General features: G+C 40.2%; 1 protein-coding gene across 1 annotated transcript in view; it reads left to right on the forward strand.

The window, feature by feature from the left end:
• NOTCH2 (notch receptor 2) overlaps positions 1–17,884 on the forward strand; it is a 169,926-nt gene that overhangs the window by 111,807 nt on the left and 40,235 nt on the right. The window contains exons 8-15 of the mRNA XM_036090102.2: positions 282–470; positions 1,392–1,505; positions 2,335–2,448; positions 4,098–4,331; positions 7,940–8,050; positions 13,781–13,973; positions 15,297–15,442; positions 17,680–17,793. Coding sequence (XP_035945995.2) covers positions 282–470; positions 1,392–1,505; positions 2,335–2,448; positions 4,098–4,331; positions 7,940–8,050; positions 13,781–13,973; positions 15,297–15,442; positions 17,680–17,793 — 1,215 coding nt within the window. The remainder of the gene's footprint in view (positions 1–281; positions 471–1,391; positions 1,506–2,334; positions 2,449–4,097; positions 4,332–7,939; positions 8,051–13,780; positions 13,974–15,296; positions 15,443–17,679; positions 17,794–17,884) is intronic.

Genomic DNA, 17,884 nt, shown 5'->3' on the forward strand with positions numbered 1-17,884 from the left:
GGCGTCCCTGTACCTGATTCTTAATAGGAAGCCCTACTTTAGTAGACAGTTTGGGCAAAAGGAGCAAAGAATCACAAGAGTTGAGATTGCTCTAGTCTGTCTTTCCTTTCCTTTTGTTTCTTTCCTTGTTTTTTTTAAGGAAGAAAATAGGAAGTTGAGAACCAGATTATTAAAGGCCTGGCCCTCATGTGCCATAACAATCAGACCTACTTCTGTAATCCACATTTGTGGAAACTCCATCAAAGTACTTTGATCCCAGTAATTGGTGCTTTATTTTCCAGCCAACAGCAATCCTTGTGAGCACGCAGGAAAATGTGTGAACACAGATGGTGCCTTCCACTGTGAGTGTCTAAAGGGCTATGCAGGGCCTCGTTGTGAGATGGACATCAACGAGTGCCATTCCGACCCCTGCCAGAACGATGCGACCTGTCTGGATAAGATTGGAGGCTTCACGTGTCTGTGCATGCCAGGTACATGGGCCCACCAGTGTGTGGGGTCTAGACTAAATGCACTGCCCCGCACTTCTCAGTATAGGGTGGCAATTCCATGAGCTCTGTCAGCATTTAATTCCCAGCCAAGGGGACCTTTAAGGAGTAATGCTGTGCTAGAATTCTTAGAGCTATGGAGACCAAATTAAACAAGTCTATATGTCAACATCGGTTACATGTAAGAGAAAAATTCAGAAGTGATTGTTTTTATGCAAGTATTATTTGATTTAACAAAGGATTTACAATAAGAATCCTTTAAATAGCAAACTTTTCTGATCTCTTGATACATTATAAATACCATACTGTTCCATTTATAGCAGTTATTTTACCCATAATTATATAGGAACTTGCCATTTGTCCATAGTGATGTGCATACAGTTAGTTGTATTCTGGAGTTCTTCTGCAGAAACCATTTCTTGAATCCTTAGAGAGCTCAGGTAAATCTAGGATAAAATGACACAGGACAGTGGCTGCTTTGCCAGATTAAGGCTGCTAACCGCTGTAGCATTGGGAGGCCCTCCTGACCTTGACTTGTACCCTGAGAGCAACAGCATCTCCAAGTCAGCTGGTCTTTGGGAACATCAACTAGGGCCTGGAGCTGTTCTGAAAGTGAAGCAGGGACTGGTCAGAGACATGAGGCAGTCTTTGCTGTGGTATGCTGTGTTTTGCTAGTGTCTTTGGAGGTAACTTCTCCCTCTTCACTGTGGCATGGATATCTTGCAGTATTCTCCTCTCTCACTGGTACTTGCAGTGACTATTGCCCATCATGGCAGAGTCCCCTTTGACTTCTACAGAAATGTTCATGCTCATAGAGGATATAGTCATCTCTGCAAATTTGTGCTTTCTTGGCTGGAGTATGCCTTTCTCTCTTTCTAAGCCACTTGTGTGGTCCAATTTGTTCAGGTTTCAAAGGTGTGCATTGTGAATTGGAGATAAACGAATGTCAGAGCAACCCTTGTGTGAACAATGGTCAGTGTGTGGATAAAGTCAATCGCTTCCAGTGTCTGTGTCCGCCTGGTAAGTGCCCACCACCTGCCCCTGTTTTCTTTGAAAGCACAAAGCTGCCTGACCACAGGGAAGGGAGGAGGAGAGAATGTGTGTGGGCTGTACATGAGGAAGTCATTAAAGTGAGCACTTCAGCATAGGAGTATGTGCAGAAATGGGGAGTTTGTTTCAGCTAGTGGATCATTCCAAATCCTTTGTGGCCAGAAGTCCAAGTCTATTCTGAATGGCCCATGACCTCTCTGTCTGTGTGTATATTTCAGAAAGGTCATACCTCACAGAAGCCTTGGTTGTAGGCTATTCAGGGTTTTTTTCCCCCCATGGGTCATATTCTTGAAGCCCCTCTGTGAGATTTTTATTTTCAGATATTTCACCCTGGGTCTAGAAACAAGCAGCACAAGTCAGTTTTTTCCAAAGAACACTCTATGTCTCCTTCTGCTCCCCAAAGCTCTTCTTGAAGACATGCCAGATTTTCTGCCACAGACAATAGCCTCTCAAGTTGTTTCTTTAGAGAGGTTCCAGTTCCTCTGAAGCTGTACTCACTTGTTTGAGGGCTCCATGTATAACCATTTAGTCCTTACTTCAACTAGAAGTGAAATCTGTACTGGGAAGACACAGAGGTGGAGACACACCCAGTTGCCTCTGATGCCCTGAGCTTCCCCCAGTTATCCTAGTTACCTGTTGGGAAGAATAATTTTATGTTTGCTGAGCCATTGGTTTAAGCCCTGCTGGTAACTTAACCCTACCCTCCGTGGGCATCCTTCTCATAGGATATCATAGGTAGACCTTAGATAGACAGACATGGGATAGTCCTTTGACTGTGTCATCACTCTGTCCTTTTAAGGTTTCACTGGGCCAGTTTGCCAGATTGATATTGATGACTGTTCCAGTACTCCGTGTCTGAATGGGGCGAAGTGTATTGATCACCCAAATGGCTATGAATGCCAGTGTGCCACAGGTAAGACTGCCCTCACTTTTTATCCCCCTGGTAGGTCCATTTGAACAAAATAGGAGACTGTCCTCTTCTTGCTGTCCTACCAAGCCAGTCCACTAATGGGCTGCTCTGGGTTTAGAGAGAGCTGCTTCTAGCATATTTTTTGCTGCTCTCACTGTTTCCTTCTACAACACCTGCCTCCTTCTCCACCACAATAGTGGCCTGGCTTGGACATTTCCATTTGGTGTCCATGTCTTTCTGGGACAGATTTTGGCAGCGGTGAGTTTCCAGCTGGCTTGACTTACTCCTTTGGGAAAGGGAAGAATTCCAGCTGAAAGCTATTTTTCACTGGGGCTTCTCAGCAGGAGGCCTGTCTCTGTGTTTCTTGGGGCAAGTGCTTGAACAAAGGCCCAGAAATCTAAGGGCCATTGTGTGAAAGTGCAGAGGTTTTCTGCATAAAAGACTGCTCAGGCCCTGAGAGTCAGGTGTGTATCTGAACAGGAGAGAGAGCTCTGTCTGGGAAAGTTTAAGTCCTCTTTCCTGACTTCTGGTACTACAGTGACAAAGAATCTGTTTACAAATAGTCTACATTTCTGATCTGTGGCCACATTTCTCATTTGGGAGTGGATTTGAATAAGCCAAACGTCCCTTGTTGCTTCTGCACAGACCAGTATTATAGAGAAAGACTAGAAATAATTAGAAAAAATGATTTCCCAATTTATTTTTTATATGACCACTTAAGGGAGAAAGAAGTTATGGATATAATTCAAGACCTTTTCTTATTCTTAAAGGATTTTACACATCATGTGCATGATTTCTTTCTGATGACAGAAAAGGGAACTCAGTCACAAAAATAAACACAGAGAATGAGTGTTTTGGTAGTACTGGAACATTACCATTTACTGGGCCTCCTTAGATTAGGTCCTGTCAGATGAACCACTTAACTGCTTTCTCTTTTCATGAACTGTTGTCCTTGGTCGGAGAAGTTCCAGGTTTTGTCGTCCTCTGGCCAGATTATCCTCGTAGAGAATAACTTTCACTGGAGAGAGTTTAAAAACCTTGAATTCATGTTTAAAAGGGAAGAGAGCCCCTGTTCCTTTAAAATCCTTTAAAAGAATGGATTGAATGAAGGAGGCTTTATTTACCCCTTTTTCTTTTAAATGCTCATAAATTTTCATTTTATTTAACAGGTATTTATTAAAAACTTAGTATATAAGCATAGTACTCAGGGAGGGTTTGAGAGGGATAAAAAAAAGTTCTCTGTCCTCTAAGGTCAGAATTGGGGAGATAAGGTACACGTAATCATTAATACAGTATCTGTATGTTGGTTTTGGGAAGAAAGGAATATAGAGGTAAATATATAATGGAAAAATATCAAGGGCTGTTCCCCATTGAAGCCCAGTATGGAATGAAGATGCAGTTAAAGTATCTCTGTAGTGAAACCATTGATCATCATTTGAATTCTACAAATTTTATTTGAAAAACTTTATTTTAAGCACAACTCTAGGCTTGCCTTATACATCGGGCAAATAGTCAGCTTCAGCTGCTCATTGTCTACAGCATGAACTGTTTGAGACATGAGGCCTGTAGGATAAGTGGATGTGGCCACACCTACGTTCAGGTGTGGAGTGTCTGACTGGGTTTTAAGCCTTCTTGGTAAAATTCCTTCCCAGGATTCACTGGTGTGTTGTGTGAGGAGAACATCGACAACTGTGACCCTGATCCTTGCCACCACGGCCGGTGTCAGGATGGGATTGATTCCTACACCTGCATCTGCAACCCGGGGTACATGGGTGCCATCTGCAGTGACCAGATAGACGAGTGTCACAGTAGCCCCTGCCTGAATGACGGCCGCTGCATCGACCTGGTGAACGGCTACCAGTGTAACTGTCAGCCCGGCACGTCAGGTAAGCCTCTCTGCCTGTGTCTCCTCTGGGCCTTCACCTCCCCCAACAGTTTACACACAGGTCTCAGGCTGTCCTGGCGCATGCTCAGATCCTGGAAAAAGAATCCTGATTCTGAGATGCACAGCCAAAGCTACAGCCAGAAACATCTTAGAGGCAGATATCTCTGGCCACTGGAGAAATCAGAGGCAATAGCTTTGCAAAACTGATGATTTTGGGTGTGTGTTTTTCATTAAAAGGAGACACACCACTTCAAAAAATTGAAATTATTATTTAAAATTGGAATCCCTGTTGGCTTTATGGCTTGATTTGATTATCGTTTTTTCTTTAGCCTCCACCACGCTCAGATTAATGAAGCTGGCCCTGTCCCTTCTCCCTCCCTCCTGTCCTTCTAGTTGTGTTTTTCTCTGTTTCAGAGTCCAGTGTCTTTAATGTCTTTGGTGGGCCTTGGGCATTTGGGGGATTCTCAGGGAGAGGGGAGACTTTGCAGCACCTCCCAGTCCTTGTAAATGAGAATGCAGAGCCACCACTTCCCTCCCCAAGTTCATTGCTGTTTCCCTACTCTGGTTGAGTGACTGCTTGTTAGGTGGGAGGGCATGCTGCTCCTTGCTGGGGGAATGTTGAATCATTTTCTCAGGCGGCAGCATTTCACAGGTTTCACTGGGGTCTGTTTTACTTATTCGAGGAATAATTATGGTCACAACTGTGGTTAATGGACAGAGAAGTACTATGTCTCAGATCAAAGAAAATGTATTAGTGGAAGATTAACTAGTGTGTGCCTTTGCTAGAAGGGAACCTGCCAATACAAGGGAGTGATTTATTGAGAACTCATTCTTGATTTAAGGAAAATGGCCTATGTAGGGGGCAAAGGTGGGGGAGGTGGTTAACTGCCCTCATTTTATTTTGTTATTTCCAAATCCATTTCTTCAAACTTGTCAAAGGCCCTGGTCTTCATCCAGGACCTCGTACATGCCAAGTTTGAAAACAAAGTCCTTTTTGAGTTGCTCAAGCATACGAAAAACATCCCATGCCTTCACAGTTGAAAATGCCTTCCCCCTCCCCACATTTAGATAACTCAGTAAAAGGGCTGAATAGATCTTTGTGAAACCTTCCAAAAGCAATTTGCTTCCGGGCTGGTCCCCAGACATGAGAAATTGCAGTACGAAAAGAAATTTGAGAGATTTACAAGCAATTGAAAGGATGCCTTTAGAATGGTGGAGCTGTTTTAGGCTTTGCTATCATCCCCATTATAACAAATGTACTGGAAACCTGGGTGAGTGGTGGGTTGGCAAGCACTTTGTTTTCTCTGGGATTATATCATTATGCCAGGAGTATCAGGTGTATTCCCTGGGGAGGACAGAGAAGACAAGGTGTAAGTAGCTGTCACTGAGAAATGCAAGAAGTAAATACAAGTGGTGTGCAGGCAGCATAGAATGAAGGCCCAGAATCTCTCAGAAAACCGCCAAATCCCTTCCTGTGGCTGTTGGGAGAATTAAAGCAAAGAGATGCAGGCATCATGAAAAAGTCTTGGTCCGTAATGGGTGGAGAAAGCCCTGACATGTACTAGGGGCCTGGATGAATGGGTCTATTTAATTAGTCATTATGAATAGACTCCTGAGTTCTAGAGGAAGAATTCTTGACCCATTCATAACATGGTCCTGAGTTGGTAGGTTGGGGTTTGGATGAGTATAGACAGAAGGGATACTTTACAATATGCTGGCTATAACTGTGGTTTCTCACTTACTGGGTACTTAAAGTACCCAGTAAGCTTCTTTCACCCGTGGCCTTATGATGGGAAACTGTTCTAAGTAAGTTTTTTTTAGGTTTTAAGTCACAGAAACCAACTTGACTAGTTTAAAGACTCTTTAGCAAACAAGCAAACAATAGCTACAAAATAGGCAAGGAATTTAGTGAAAACACATAGAAGTATCTTACAGATGCCAAGTGAGAATTGATCAATAAGTCTTTGCAAAAATTAGCAGGAAGCAGAGCAATCTGTAGACCCTGGGTCCCCCAGGTCATATCCCATTGTTCCAGTGAGAAAATCTCCTTGTCCCGTCTAGGGCAGGGTATCTGTTCCTGCTCGAATAAAATATAGCCTCCTGTGGCCTACCGTGGTCAATTTTGGGTAAATGGGGGTTATCAGCCAATGGCTAGATAATTCTCCTAAAAGTATGCACTTGTATACAAGGAATATGGAAACTCTTGCCTCATCTGTGGCGAGTGAGGCAGCCTGACCTCATTAATAACAGTGACCAGTATGGTGTGGCAAAGAGCGTAGAATCCAAAGTGCCTGGCTCACGTCCTGGCTGTGCTGCCATAATTGTGCAAGTCCGTGATAGAGTGGATGTAGCGCAACTTGATGTGCCAGTTGAGTGAGAAGACTAAAGACAAGTTATGTAAAGTGGGAGGCAAAGTACTTGCACATAATAATGACTCAGTAAATTTTTAATGTAATTATTATTATTAAATATTAATACAAAGTATGAATGAACCAAAGTTTTCGCATTTTTTCATGGAAATTTTGTTAGTTTATATCCTTTTTACCAGGCTTTATTTTTGGATTTTTTTAAACTACCAAGGCATTTTTCTATGAATGGGAAATAAAGCATCACTAAATTCATATTAAGTAAATGACAAAATATCATGAGTATTTTTATAAAATGATGGTAGAAATTATGATTTGTATATCCCTACTGTTTAATTACCCATATCTAGAATTACGCCTTTCATAATGTAGCCAAACTCTACCATTCTTCAGGGGAATGGGCCAGAAGGGGGGCAGCACAGCCCCAGAGGAAGATGCCAGACCCTGTAAGATTTATCACTGTCCATAATAGTGACAGTTTCAAGCTTCTGGCAGTGGATACAAGTTCCAAAATTCTAGTTTTCATGCAAAGGCTTAAATTTTATTTTTGGAACACAGTACTGCCAGTTGTTTTCCTTGAAATGACAGGTTTCCTTCTTTCACTTAATGTTTGCTAAATACTTAGGTCTGAATAGCCCTGGTTCCTCTGTCGGTTGTTCTCTCATTTAAAATGGGATTCCATGAAAAAAGCACGTTCAGTTCAGAACTCAAACAGTCAAACAACTGCTTTTCCCGGAAGCAACTGTGTACTTTGGTATGCCACAGAATGCTTTATTTCCCATTCCATTACACAGAACAGTAGATATATATTCAAAGGTCAAGATACAATAAAAATATAAAGGTAATTTTGACTTCTTCACCAAAGTCATTATTAAGTGAGGCTGCCTTTTTGTTTGGTTTAAGTTGTGAGTGCATGGAAGTTAAGAACATAATGACCACTAACTAGTACGATTTGGCACCACTACCTTGATTCCTGCTAACATGCCAACAACCCCACCCCCATTGCTTTTGCACCATGAGTGCAGATGCCAACACACTGAAACAGGCAGATAGTGGCTTAGTATGATTCACAAAGTAGTTTTGACCTCATAATCTCCCTGACGGGGTCTGGAGGACTACACTTTGGAGATCTGATGCTTTACTCTATCCAGGGTTGGCTGGATAGTCTTGAGATTTCTCAACACCTAGTATCACATGCTATTTTTGTGATAATACTGGTTTCTTTTTGCTTTTATCTTTGCAGGTGTTAATTGTGAAATCAATTTTGATGACTGTGCAAGTAACCCTTGTGTCCACGGAGTCTGTATGGATGGCATTAATCGTTATAGTTGTGTCTGCTCACCGGGATTCACAGGTAATACCCTTTTTGTCGGGAGGTCCCAGCCCTGTCACTTTGGGAAAGGGGCATCTAAAGAAAAATCACTTTTCAAATGTTTCCTATTTCTTTATCTCTTGGAAGGTTAGAAGTTTCTTTCTGTACTTCTCTGGCCCAGTTTTCTACTTACAGGCCTTCCCTGAACTGTAACATGAAGCTTTTCATTAGTTAGGGTTTTTAGACCATGTGTTGTGGCTACCTGAAAAGCATTTCTAGTTATACCATGAGTTTGTCACTGTGCTTGAGTTATATAGCGTTTAATGCCACCTTTAATTTGCTACACTTAGGAATGAATGCCTTCATAAAAGTATAGCCAAGATAATATTCTATGAAAACACTAAATGCTTTTTTCTGAGTACTTCCTCTTGTGGGAGATTGTTGGATGAAGCCAGAAGTTGGGAGGACCAAGCTAATTTGGCTATCGCAAGGGAGATCTTTTCTCACTAGAAGGAAGAAAGTTAAATGGCTAAAATAAAATTGGTTATAATTATTATAAGTAGTTAGAACATTTACACACCCATGCTTGTGTGCACACACACAAACATAAATCTTCTCTCTCTGTTGTTGATAAGATTGCCTTTATCTTTTACCCTCCTGATCAAAAAGTGGTAAGGGCTACTGAGAAATCTGAGGCATCTTACAGACACATCTGTTTGTTAATGGCACCATCAGAGGGCATATGTGATGCCTCTCCTATTCTTTCTAGACAGTGCCACATGCAAGCAGGCACTTACGTAATAATGTTACCATTTAATAAATACCATGTGGTCATTTGCAACCAATGTGAGAAATTTCCCTCAGAGCTTTTTAAACCATGATATCAAAAGGCATTCAGGGCCAAGTGAAGTGAATGTCTGCCTCTCGCTTGCCGGGAAGTTACTTTCCTGTATATTTCACAATCCTTTCTCCTGCTTGGCGTGATTGTGGATGCTAGGGAGTAATGTTTGTGGCCCACACAGGTCACTGAGATCTCTGCTCAGGGGAAGATCACTCAGAAGACGGGCATGATGAAAGCTGTCATACCTAGTGCCCAGCACCGCTGGTAGTAGCCAGCTGTACTTCTGGGTCTTGAAACTTGTTACTCCCAAGATTAAGTGACAGCCAATTAAATACACAAAAATTCCTGCTAGATAGGATAATAGGTGCATTTTTGTTAAATAGGTAACAAGAGAATAGCTACCATTTATTAAGAGCTTATTTTGAGCTAGGTAGTAGGTGGCCTAATCTCGTTTAATTATTACAGCCATTATCATTCCTATGGTATTGATGAGAAACCCAGAGTTTAGAGAGGTTAAATAACATTACAGGTACACTGTGGCCAGGATTCCAGTCCAGGTGGTCCTACTCTAGAGCCCATGCCCATTCTCACCTCACCAGACAGCCTAACTGGGTGCCTGTTCTGGCTTCTTTTTAGATATGTAACCCTTACACTGGACTTTTTTTTTTTTTTTTAAATGCCAGTAAATCATATTCTCTCTCTTTTTAACATTTCAGCAAACCAAGGAGGTCAAGGAGGGAGGACATAGGCTAAAAATATTCTAAAATAAACCTAAGGTATAACATGAAATTACATAACTAAGAACTGGAATGTTTTGGTTACTGGGTGGTACTCTGTTCTTGGAACGATTTTCTATGTCTATTTTTTTCGTTGTTTTTTTTTTTTAATCAGCTGCCGAAAATACCACAGATAACTCTGGTATTATATATACATGAGCTGTAAATGTGAGGTGTTTTATCCTTTCCTTTGTTTTATTTTAACACTACTACCTTTTTCTTCTTCTTCTTTTTTTTTTTTTTTACAATTCTCATGACACCTTTGACAGATATAAATGAATTTTTCTTTTTAAGACTAAATTCTGTATTCTCCTCAGACCTCTTTATACTTACTGATTGGGAAATATAAGGAATCAAATGACACTTCTACAAGCTAGTTTTCAGTTTTACAAGCTCCTTTTTCAGTTTCGCCTTCATATCTGTTATTTTGCTGACTTCTCGTAACAGTCCATAAAAGCAGATAGGTTGAATAAGAAACCAAAAGCATAGGCAACAAAAACTAAAATAAACAAGTGGGACTACTTAAACTAACGTGCTTCTGCACAGCAAGGAACAATAAGTTGAAAGGCAGCCTATAGGATGGGAGAAAATATTTGTAAACAATGTGTCTGAAAAGAGGTTAATAATATCCAAAATGGTATAAAGAGCTCATACAAGTCAATAGCAAAGAAGCAAATAATCCAATTTAGAAACAGGCAAAAAGCAAGAAAAAAAAATTTTTTTTTCTATGTATGGTGATGGATGTTAACTAGACTTATTATGGTGATCATTTTGTAGTATAGACAAATATCAAATCATTCTGTTGCACACCATAACTAATATGTTATATGTCAGTTATAGCTCAATTTTTAAAAAACACAGGCAGAAGTAGCTAAACACAATTTTAGAAATTATTTTTGGAAAATTCCTAATAATTTCCAGATAGAGGATACTAGAAGTATCCACTGTAATTTTCAGAGCTACATGATTTAACCACAGACTGATTGTATTTTTAAGCTGTAAATCATTATTTGTACTTAGAAACCCAGTGTCATCTGAAACAGGTGAAGTTTTGAAAGCTTCACTATCTACCAAACCCTAGTAGTTTTCAAAAAGCATTTGAAAGGCTAATCATGAGTAACAGATCTACCAAGGTAGCTAATCCTCATTATAATGTCATTATTAAACTATATAAAATCACCAAAGTACAATAAAAAAACATATGTATGAATTTTATAATCTCTTCTCTCTCTAAATCTCTTATAGTAGTTTCTAATCAGTAGTAGAGTGTATAATTTATATATATAAATATATAAATTTGTAATTTATAAATATTTAACATACAATTGCTTTTTGGTTCTTTGGCCCTTAGTTAACCTAATAATAGCATATCCCGAACAGGCACACTGCTAAGAAATCTTGCAATAATACTGAAATCAATTCATATTACTCAGCCATAAGAAAGAATAAAATCTTGCTATTTGAGACAACATGGATGGACCTTTAGGTCTTTATGCTAAGCGAGATAAGTCAGAGAAAGACAAATACTGTATGATATCACTTGTATGCAGAATACAAAAATGCCAAATGCATAAAAATAGAGTAGAATAGTGGCTAGCAGGGGCTGGGCTAATTGGGGAGATGTATTTAAGGGTACAGACTTGAAACTAGTAGATAAATAAGGTCTGGAGACCTATCACAGCATAGTGATTATAGTCAGCAATACTGTGTAATAAACTTCAGAATTGCTAAGAGAGTAAGTCTTAATTGGTCTCACCACAAAAAAGAAATGATAAATATGTGACGTAATAGAGGTGTTAGCTTAAAGTGATAATCTATTGCAATATATGAATGTATCAAATCAGTATGCCGTATACCTTTTTTTTTTTTTTTTTAAGATTTTACTTATTTATTTGAGAGAGAGAGAGCGAGCATGAGCCAGGGGGAGGGGCAGAGGGAGACAGAGAAGCAGACTCCCTGCTGAGCAGGGGGCCCGATGTGGGGCTCGATCCCAGGACTCTGGGATCATGACCTGAGCCTAAGGCAGACATTTAACTGACTGAGCCACCCAGGCGCCCCAGTATGCCTTATACCTTAAACTTATATGGTGTTATACATCAATTATGTCTCAAAATATTAACAAGACAAAACACAAAAAGTAGATAATTACTATTCTCATTTAACAAGTAAGACAACTGAGAGGTAAGAGCTTGATATGTCCATGCAATGTATACAAATATATTTTGTATGTATTGAGTCACACAGCTAGGACTATGAGTTCCCAGAAGGCAGAAACCTCCCTAATCATCTTTTTAACCAGTGTCTAAAACAGTGTCTAGCATGGAGAAACAGTAAATATTGCTGAGTGAATGACTATAACTCACATATGGGACTTCTGACATCCAATCCAGTCTCTCAAGTGGACTATACCATGCTTTTGTTTATTAAACACTAATTTGTTGAGTACCTACAAGGTGAGAAACATTGGCTAACTTCTCACTCGGTAGTTCCTGAGCGCAATAAGATGCATAGCCTTGTGCTGGGCATTTCTGACGCTGGGTGGAAACTCCTTAAGGGTGGGACTTGATAGTGAAGCTGCTGTCGGTCCACCTGGGAGACTGCATAAGGAGGCATCTAACCCTCTCGATTAAAGATGACTTGAAAATTGATTCTGGGAAGAGTTTTTAAAGCAAATGAGGAAAACCTGGGAAGAGAGACTTCTGAGAAAATGCTTCCTAAAAAGGACAGAAAAAGAAGGCTTTTTCCTCATTCTCCACTGGATAGCAGGCCAAGGACAGCTGTGCAGTTGAAGAGTTTGGGCTCCCATCTCGGTGCCAGTGGCAGACATCTAAAAAAAATCTGAGGTTGAGGCTAAGAAAATAGTATTTTAAAATAAGTTATTAATAAAACGCTTAAGAGGAAAACAGCAACCACTACCAGATTATGGGTCTTTACCACAAGAACCACCAATAATGGTTTAGAGAGCAGCGGAGAGTGAAAAAATGTTAATACCCATACTTTAAAGGGGTGTGGATCTATTTTATTTGGAATTTCCTGTTCTAAATGCAGGGTTACTCTTTCTTAAATAAAAATGCATGTTTTTATCTGAATCAGAAAATTGTATTCTTTGAAACTTATGAATTCCTTCACAGCAGTTGCTTGTTGCCACTCATTTACAGAATTATGGGTTATTTTAAAATTTTATATCATTTTGGAGTATATAGTTAAATCTCAATTATTCAGATTTAACAAAGCAAAACTCATATAAGTGGCACACTTTATTCAGCTTAAAGCAACAAGTGTCGAGGTTAGAGCTGACATCTTTTCAAAGTACAGCCTTGCGTAGGTTTTAGAGGAAGAATATATTCACTTAATTTCATGTATTCTTAATAATTGTCTACATCAAAGTTTTCCAAAATGTAACATTTGAACCATCTGCATTATTTAAAATATGGTTTGCTGGACTCTACCCATCACAATCTATGGTGATAGGGCTTAAGAATCTCCATTTAAAACAAGTATTTTAAGTGAGTCTTTTTGCACATTGAAGTTTGAGAACCACTGGTCTAGATTAAGAGACCCTGTATTATTTTCTCAGTTATCAGAAGACAATAAAATTATGTTTAGAATACCCTTCTTTCTGAGGCAGAAAACGGATTAATACAACTCTAAGAATGAAAGCAAAATGGCTTTCTTTTTAACCAATATAATCATTAAATTAATAGTTTATTCACTAAGTATTCCGGGTAATTGAGATATACCATATGTAGAAATGTAAAATGTTGACCAACCTAAAAAATTAGTTTGCGGTGAACCAGCTGAAAACAGTGATAAAAGCTTCTTTGAGAGTACTCACAACAGCAGCAAGAGGGACAGCCAACTTTGGTAACATTTTTGAAGTTTCCCTATTTCTAAGATGGAGTAAAGAAGAAATATATATTGAAACACTGCGGTGCTGTTCCAGCATTTTGTTAACTTGGCTGCACTACCGAAAGACTGTGCTGTTTACTGCTTCCTCGCATGGTGCTAAGTGCTCTTAGGTGTTTATTATTTAAATCCTGCATTTGGTGCCCAAAGTATCTTATAAGATGGAAAGTGTCAACACAGTATCTCTCATAGTTCTGTGTCTCTTTCCTAAGCATTTTGGATTTGACAAAAACTTTCCCTTCTCTACAGGGCAGAGATGTAACATTGACATTGATGAGTGTGCCTCCAATCCCTGTCGCAAGGGTGCAACGTGCATCAACGACGTGAATGGTTTCCGCTGTCTGTGCCCCGAGGGTCCCCATCACCCCAGCTGCTACTCACAGGTGAACGAGTGCCTGAGCAGTCCCTGCATCCACGGAAACTGTACCGGGGGCCTCAGTGGGTGAGTAGCTGCCATGTATGAATAGTTCCTTCTTGACTTGTAGCAAGCCAGTTGGGTGTCAGTCCAGGCCATGCCCTGTGGAAGTCATTCAGGGGCTTGAGCTGAGACTGGCTTACAGATTTTGGTAGTCTCCTTCAGTCTTCCAAACCACCACTTCTGCTCTACCTTCCATGACTGAGTAGGTAGAAAATAGGGGGGTAGCAGCTCATGGGAGAAGTCCAGGATTATTTTGTGAGTCTTTGGCAATTGTGCTTTTAGAAATTATTGCAAGATTGAGTTTTGACGAAGGTTCTATTTGATCTTTCCCCCTGCTTAAAAGAAGCTCAGTTCTGTTGTATCATGGTAGCAGTGTGTGCCACCGAAGTGGAGTTGGTCTCAGCTAACTTTAGACATGGCCCTGATAAAACAGTCATGGTTTGTAAGCCCCTGAGAGTTGTGTCATATGTTGATAGTACTTTTCTGGAAACTCAGAGTGTGATGTTAGGTCACACAAAATAGTCCTGTACTCTTGCTGTGCTTGCCAGAAGGTAGGGCTGTAGGCATTGCCATTTGCCATACTTACAACAAGTGAAAGAATGAAGAGTGTATTTAGGGAGAAATCAAGTAATTTTTCCAAATGAATTACCTTGGTATTCCTGTTTCAGAGTATGGCAGCCTGCAAAGCATCCCAACCCATCTACCTTTTTCCTAAGGATCTCCAGACAAGAGAGCTTTTATTTCCTGATACCATACTCTAAGTGTTAATGATGTTCAAATTGTGAACAATGTACATGTATTTCAGACACCTTCATTCTTGTTCCTTTTCCTGCTCAGTTTACTCTACATGCTTTCTGGGGCAGGGTTTTAGGAGAGAACAAAGTATGTCTCATAAGTCAGACATCCCAGGAGTTCTTAGAGTGGCTTAGAGTCTCTGATACGAACATATTTCTTGGGTGTCTGTTTTGCATCAGAAGCAAATGATCCTAAGGTTTGCTTCACTTTAGTATTATGTATAATAAAAGGCAGATTTAATGTGCCTTTCAGATTGGCCCAATATGTTTACCAACCACTGGTTACATATGAAAGCTCACTATAATTAAGTTCTCTAGCATCTTGGTGAGCTGGGAAGGACCAGAAGAATCGGTTTACTAAGTACTCCAGAAAGGACCACACAATTCACATTGTGTCCACAGCGATCCAAGTATAGATTCCTAGAAGAGTAGAAATGTGATTAGCTTACCCATGAGCTCCTCTGTCCCTCATTTCTTCACCAAGTCCTATATTTCACCTAAGACTCAATTGTACACTCATCCCCCCACAGTAAAGAATGCTCTATCCTTTCAGATACAAGTGCCTCTGTGATGCAGGCTGGGTGGGCCTCAACTGCGAAGTGGACAGAGATGAATGTCTCTCTAACCCATGCCAGAATGGAGGAACTTGTGACAATCTGGTGAATGGATACAGGTGTACTTGCAAGAAGGGCTTTAAAGGTGAGAACAAAAGTGCATATTTCTATCTCCCTTTATGCCTTTTTCTTATTGCATATTCTTTGACTTCTTCCTTTCCCTTCCTTTGTTCCTATTCACTCTTATAGCAAACATAATTTGAGAACTTAGTATTTATAAGAACTTAATATTTTTACACTTGGGGAATAAAAACAGAGAGAGATATAGATTCTATTAGCAGAGAGGTGAGCTACGGAACTATTTAAGGTGAGCACCTAGGATGCTATAGGATGGGAGAAAATATTTGTAAACAGTGTGTTTGAAAAGGGGTTAATAATATCCAAAATGGTATAAAGAGCTCATACAAGTCAATAGCAAAGAAGCAAATAATCCAATTTAAAAACAGGCAAACCACTTACACAACTCTGGACAGGTGTTCTAATTGTAAGCTCCCTGGTGCCGGTTTGATTCTACGGTAATTCAAAAGAGATTTGGGGAGTAGAATGAGAATATTGTCTCACTGTAATTATGATAGCAATCATGCCATGGAAGAATCCATGTGTTCCAAACCCTTCCAACAAATTATCTTACACATTGAGATAACCTAAATATATAGTCTACCTATGGCCTTCTGGAAAAATGTATTATAGTGGGTATTGTGTAAATCATTTTTTAGTTGCCATTGTTGTATTTCCACCATCCAAGTTTTCTCTTAGAAACTCAAGAGTGAAATCTGTGGGTAAATCATTTATTTTGCACTCCTCCATCCACTTAGTGATTGATTTCCCCACTCAAAAATTGTGCCAGGCTACCATGATACATCAGTATGTTTCAGGGTCAATTTATTTGATTATTTGAAAATTTTCTGAGACTATACTTTAGTCATTAATTTTCTGATATATTACATTTGCAAAGAAATTTAAAAGTGCTTTTATTTCTTTGTCTCATTGAGACCTGCTGATCAATGAACAAAAATCAAAATGTAAAATCCAAAAGTGCATGACTGGTGAGTAGCAGAGTACAGTTTGAACCCAGACCTCTGTACTCCCAGACCACCATTTTTTTATTTACAGTGCATGCAGTTCCTCTATGTTGAGGCTCTGTGTCAGCCCTGTTGAAGATGCAGAGGTGTGTAATATTTGGGTACTGTCCTATCCCATTAATGCTTCCTTACTTTCCTCTTTTTCATAGAGGGAATAGATTCCATGTCTTGGATCAGGGGAAAACAGTTTTATGACTTCAGGAAGTACTACTACATCAATGGTAGAGACTGTGCATATGAAAGAGTAGGCATAAACCAGAGGCTTTGATTAATGTATTAAAAAAATATTATCCTTTGAGGCACTTGGATGGCTCAGTCGAATGAGCAGCCGACTGTTGATTTCAGCTCAAGTCATGATCTCAGGGTCCTGGGATTGAGCCCTGCATTGGGGCTTCACACTCAGCAGGAAGTCTGCTTGAGATTCTCTACCTCTGCCCCTCCCCCTGCTCATGCTCTCTCTCCCTCTCTCTCTCTCAAATAAATGAATAAATCTTAAAAAAAATATTATCCCTTGGTAAATTATACCCCTTTTTAGGCCCTCACCAACTACTTTGTATAGAAAGAGGTGATATTTAGATACAGCAGCAGAGTTTTAACCTAAGTGAGCTTCTTGGTCCATTGTTGAGGAACTACTTGTATTTGGAGGTGCATTCAACCTTTAGACTATTAGAATATACTTCTTTTCTTTCTTTTTTTTTTTAAAGATTTTATTTATTTGACAGAGAGAGACACAGCGAGAGAGGGAACAGAAGCAGGGGGAGTGGGAGAGGGAGAAGCAGGCTTCTTGCCTAGCAGGGAGCCCGATGTGGGACTCAATCCCAGGACCCTGGGATCATGACCTGAGCCGAAGACGCTTAATGACTGAGCCACCCAGGCACCCTAGAATATACTTCTTCCATTCATCTTTTTGACTGCGTTTTACTGGCTGACAGTATATATGTCAGGGACTTGCCACTGAAATGAAAGAACAGGTGTTCCAGTGGCCTAAAGAAATTCAATTTCTAGAGCAGTTAATATTTCCCAGGAGGGGTCCTGGGATCGAGTCCCGCATCGGGCTCCCTGCTCAGTGGGGAGCCTGCTTCTCCCTCTCCCTCTGCCCCTTCCCCCCCCACTCGTGCTCCCACCCCCTCAAGTAAATAAATAAAATCTTAAAATATATATTTACCATGAAGAGGTTTGCTTAGTAAGAAGCTAACAGAAAGTTTCACTGTTTTGGGGTTTTCCCCTTTTCTGTCTACAGGCTATAACTGTCAGGTGAATATTGATGAGTGTGCTTCAAATCCGTGTCTGAACCAAGGAACCTGCTTTGATGACATAAGTGGCTATACTTGCCACTGTGTGCTGCCATACACAGGTGAGTTCTGCAGGTGAAAGGACCAGAGGGAATGTGTGTTCTTGCCTTGTAGTTCTAAACCCCAGAGTCTCGGAGACAGGTTCTGTGGGTC

The sequence above is a fragment of the Halichoerus grypus genome, chromosome 5 (assembly GCF_964656455.1).
Source record: "Halichoerus grypus chromosome 5, mHalGry1.hap1.1, whole genome shotgun sequence".
NCBI classification, from domain to species: Eukaryota; Metazoa; Chordata; class Mammalia; order Carnivora; family Phocidae; genus Halichoerus; species Halichoerus grypus.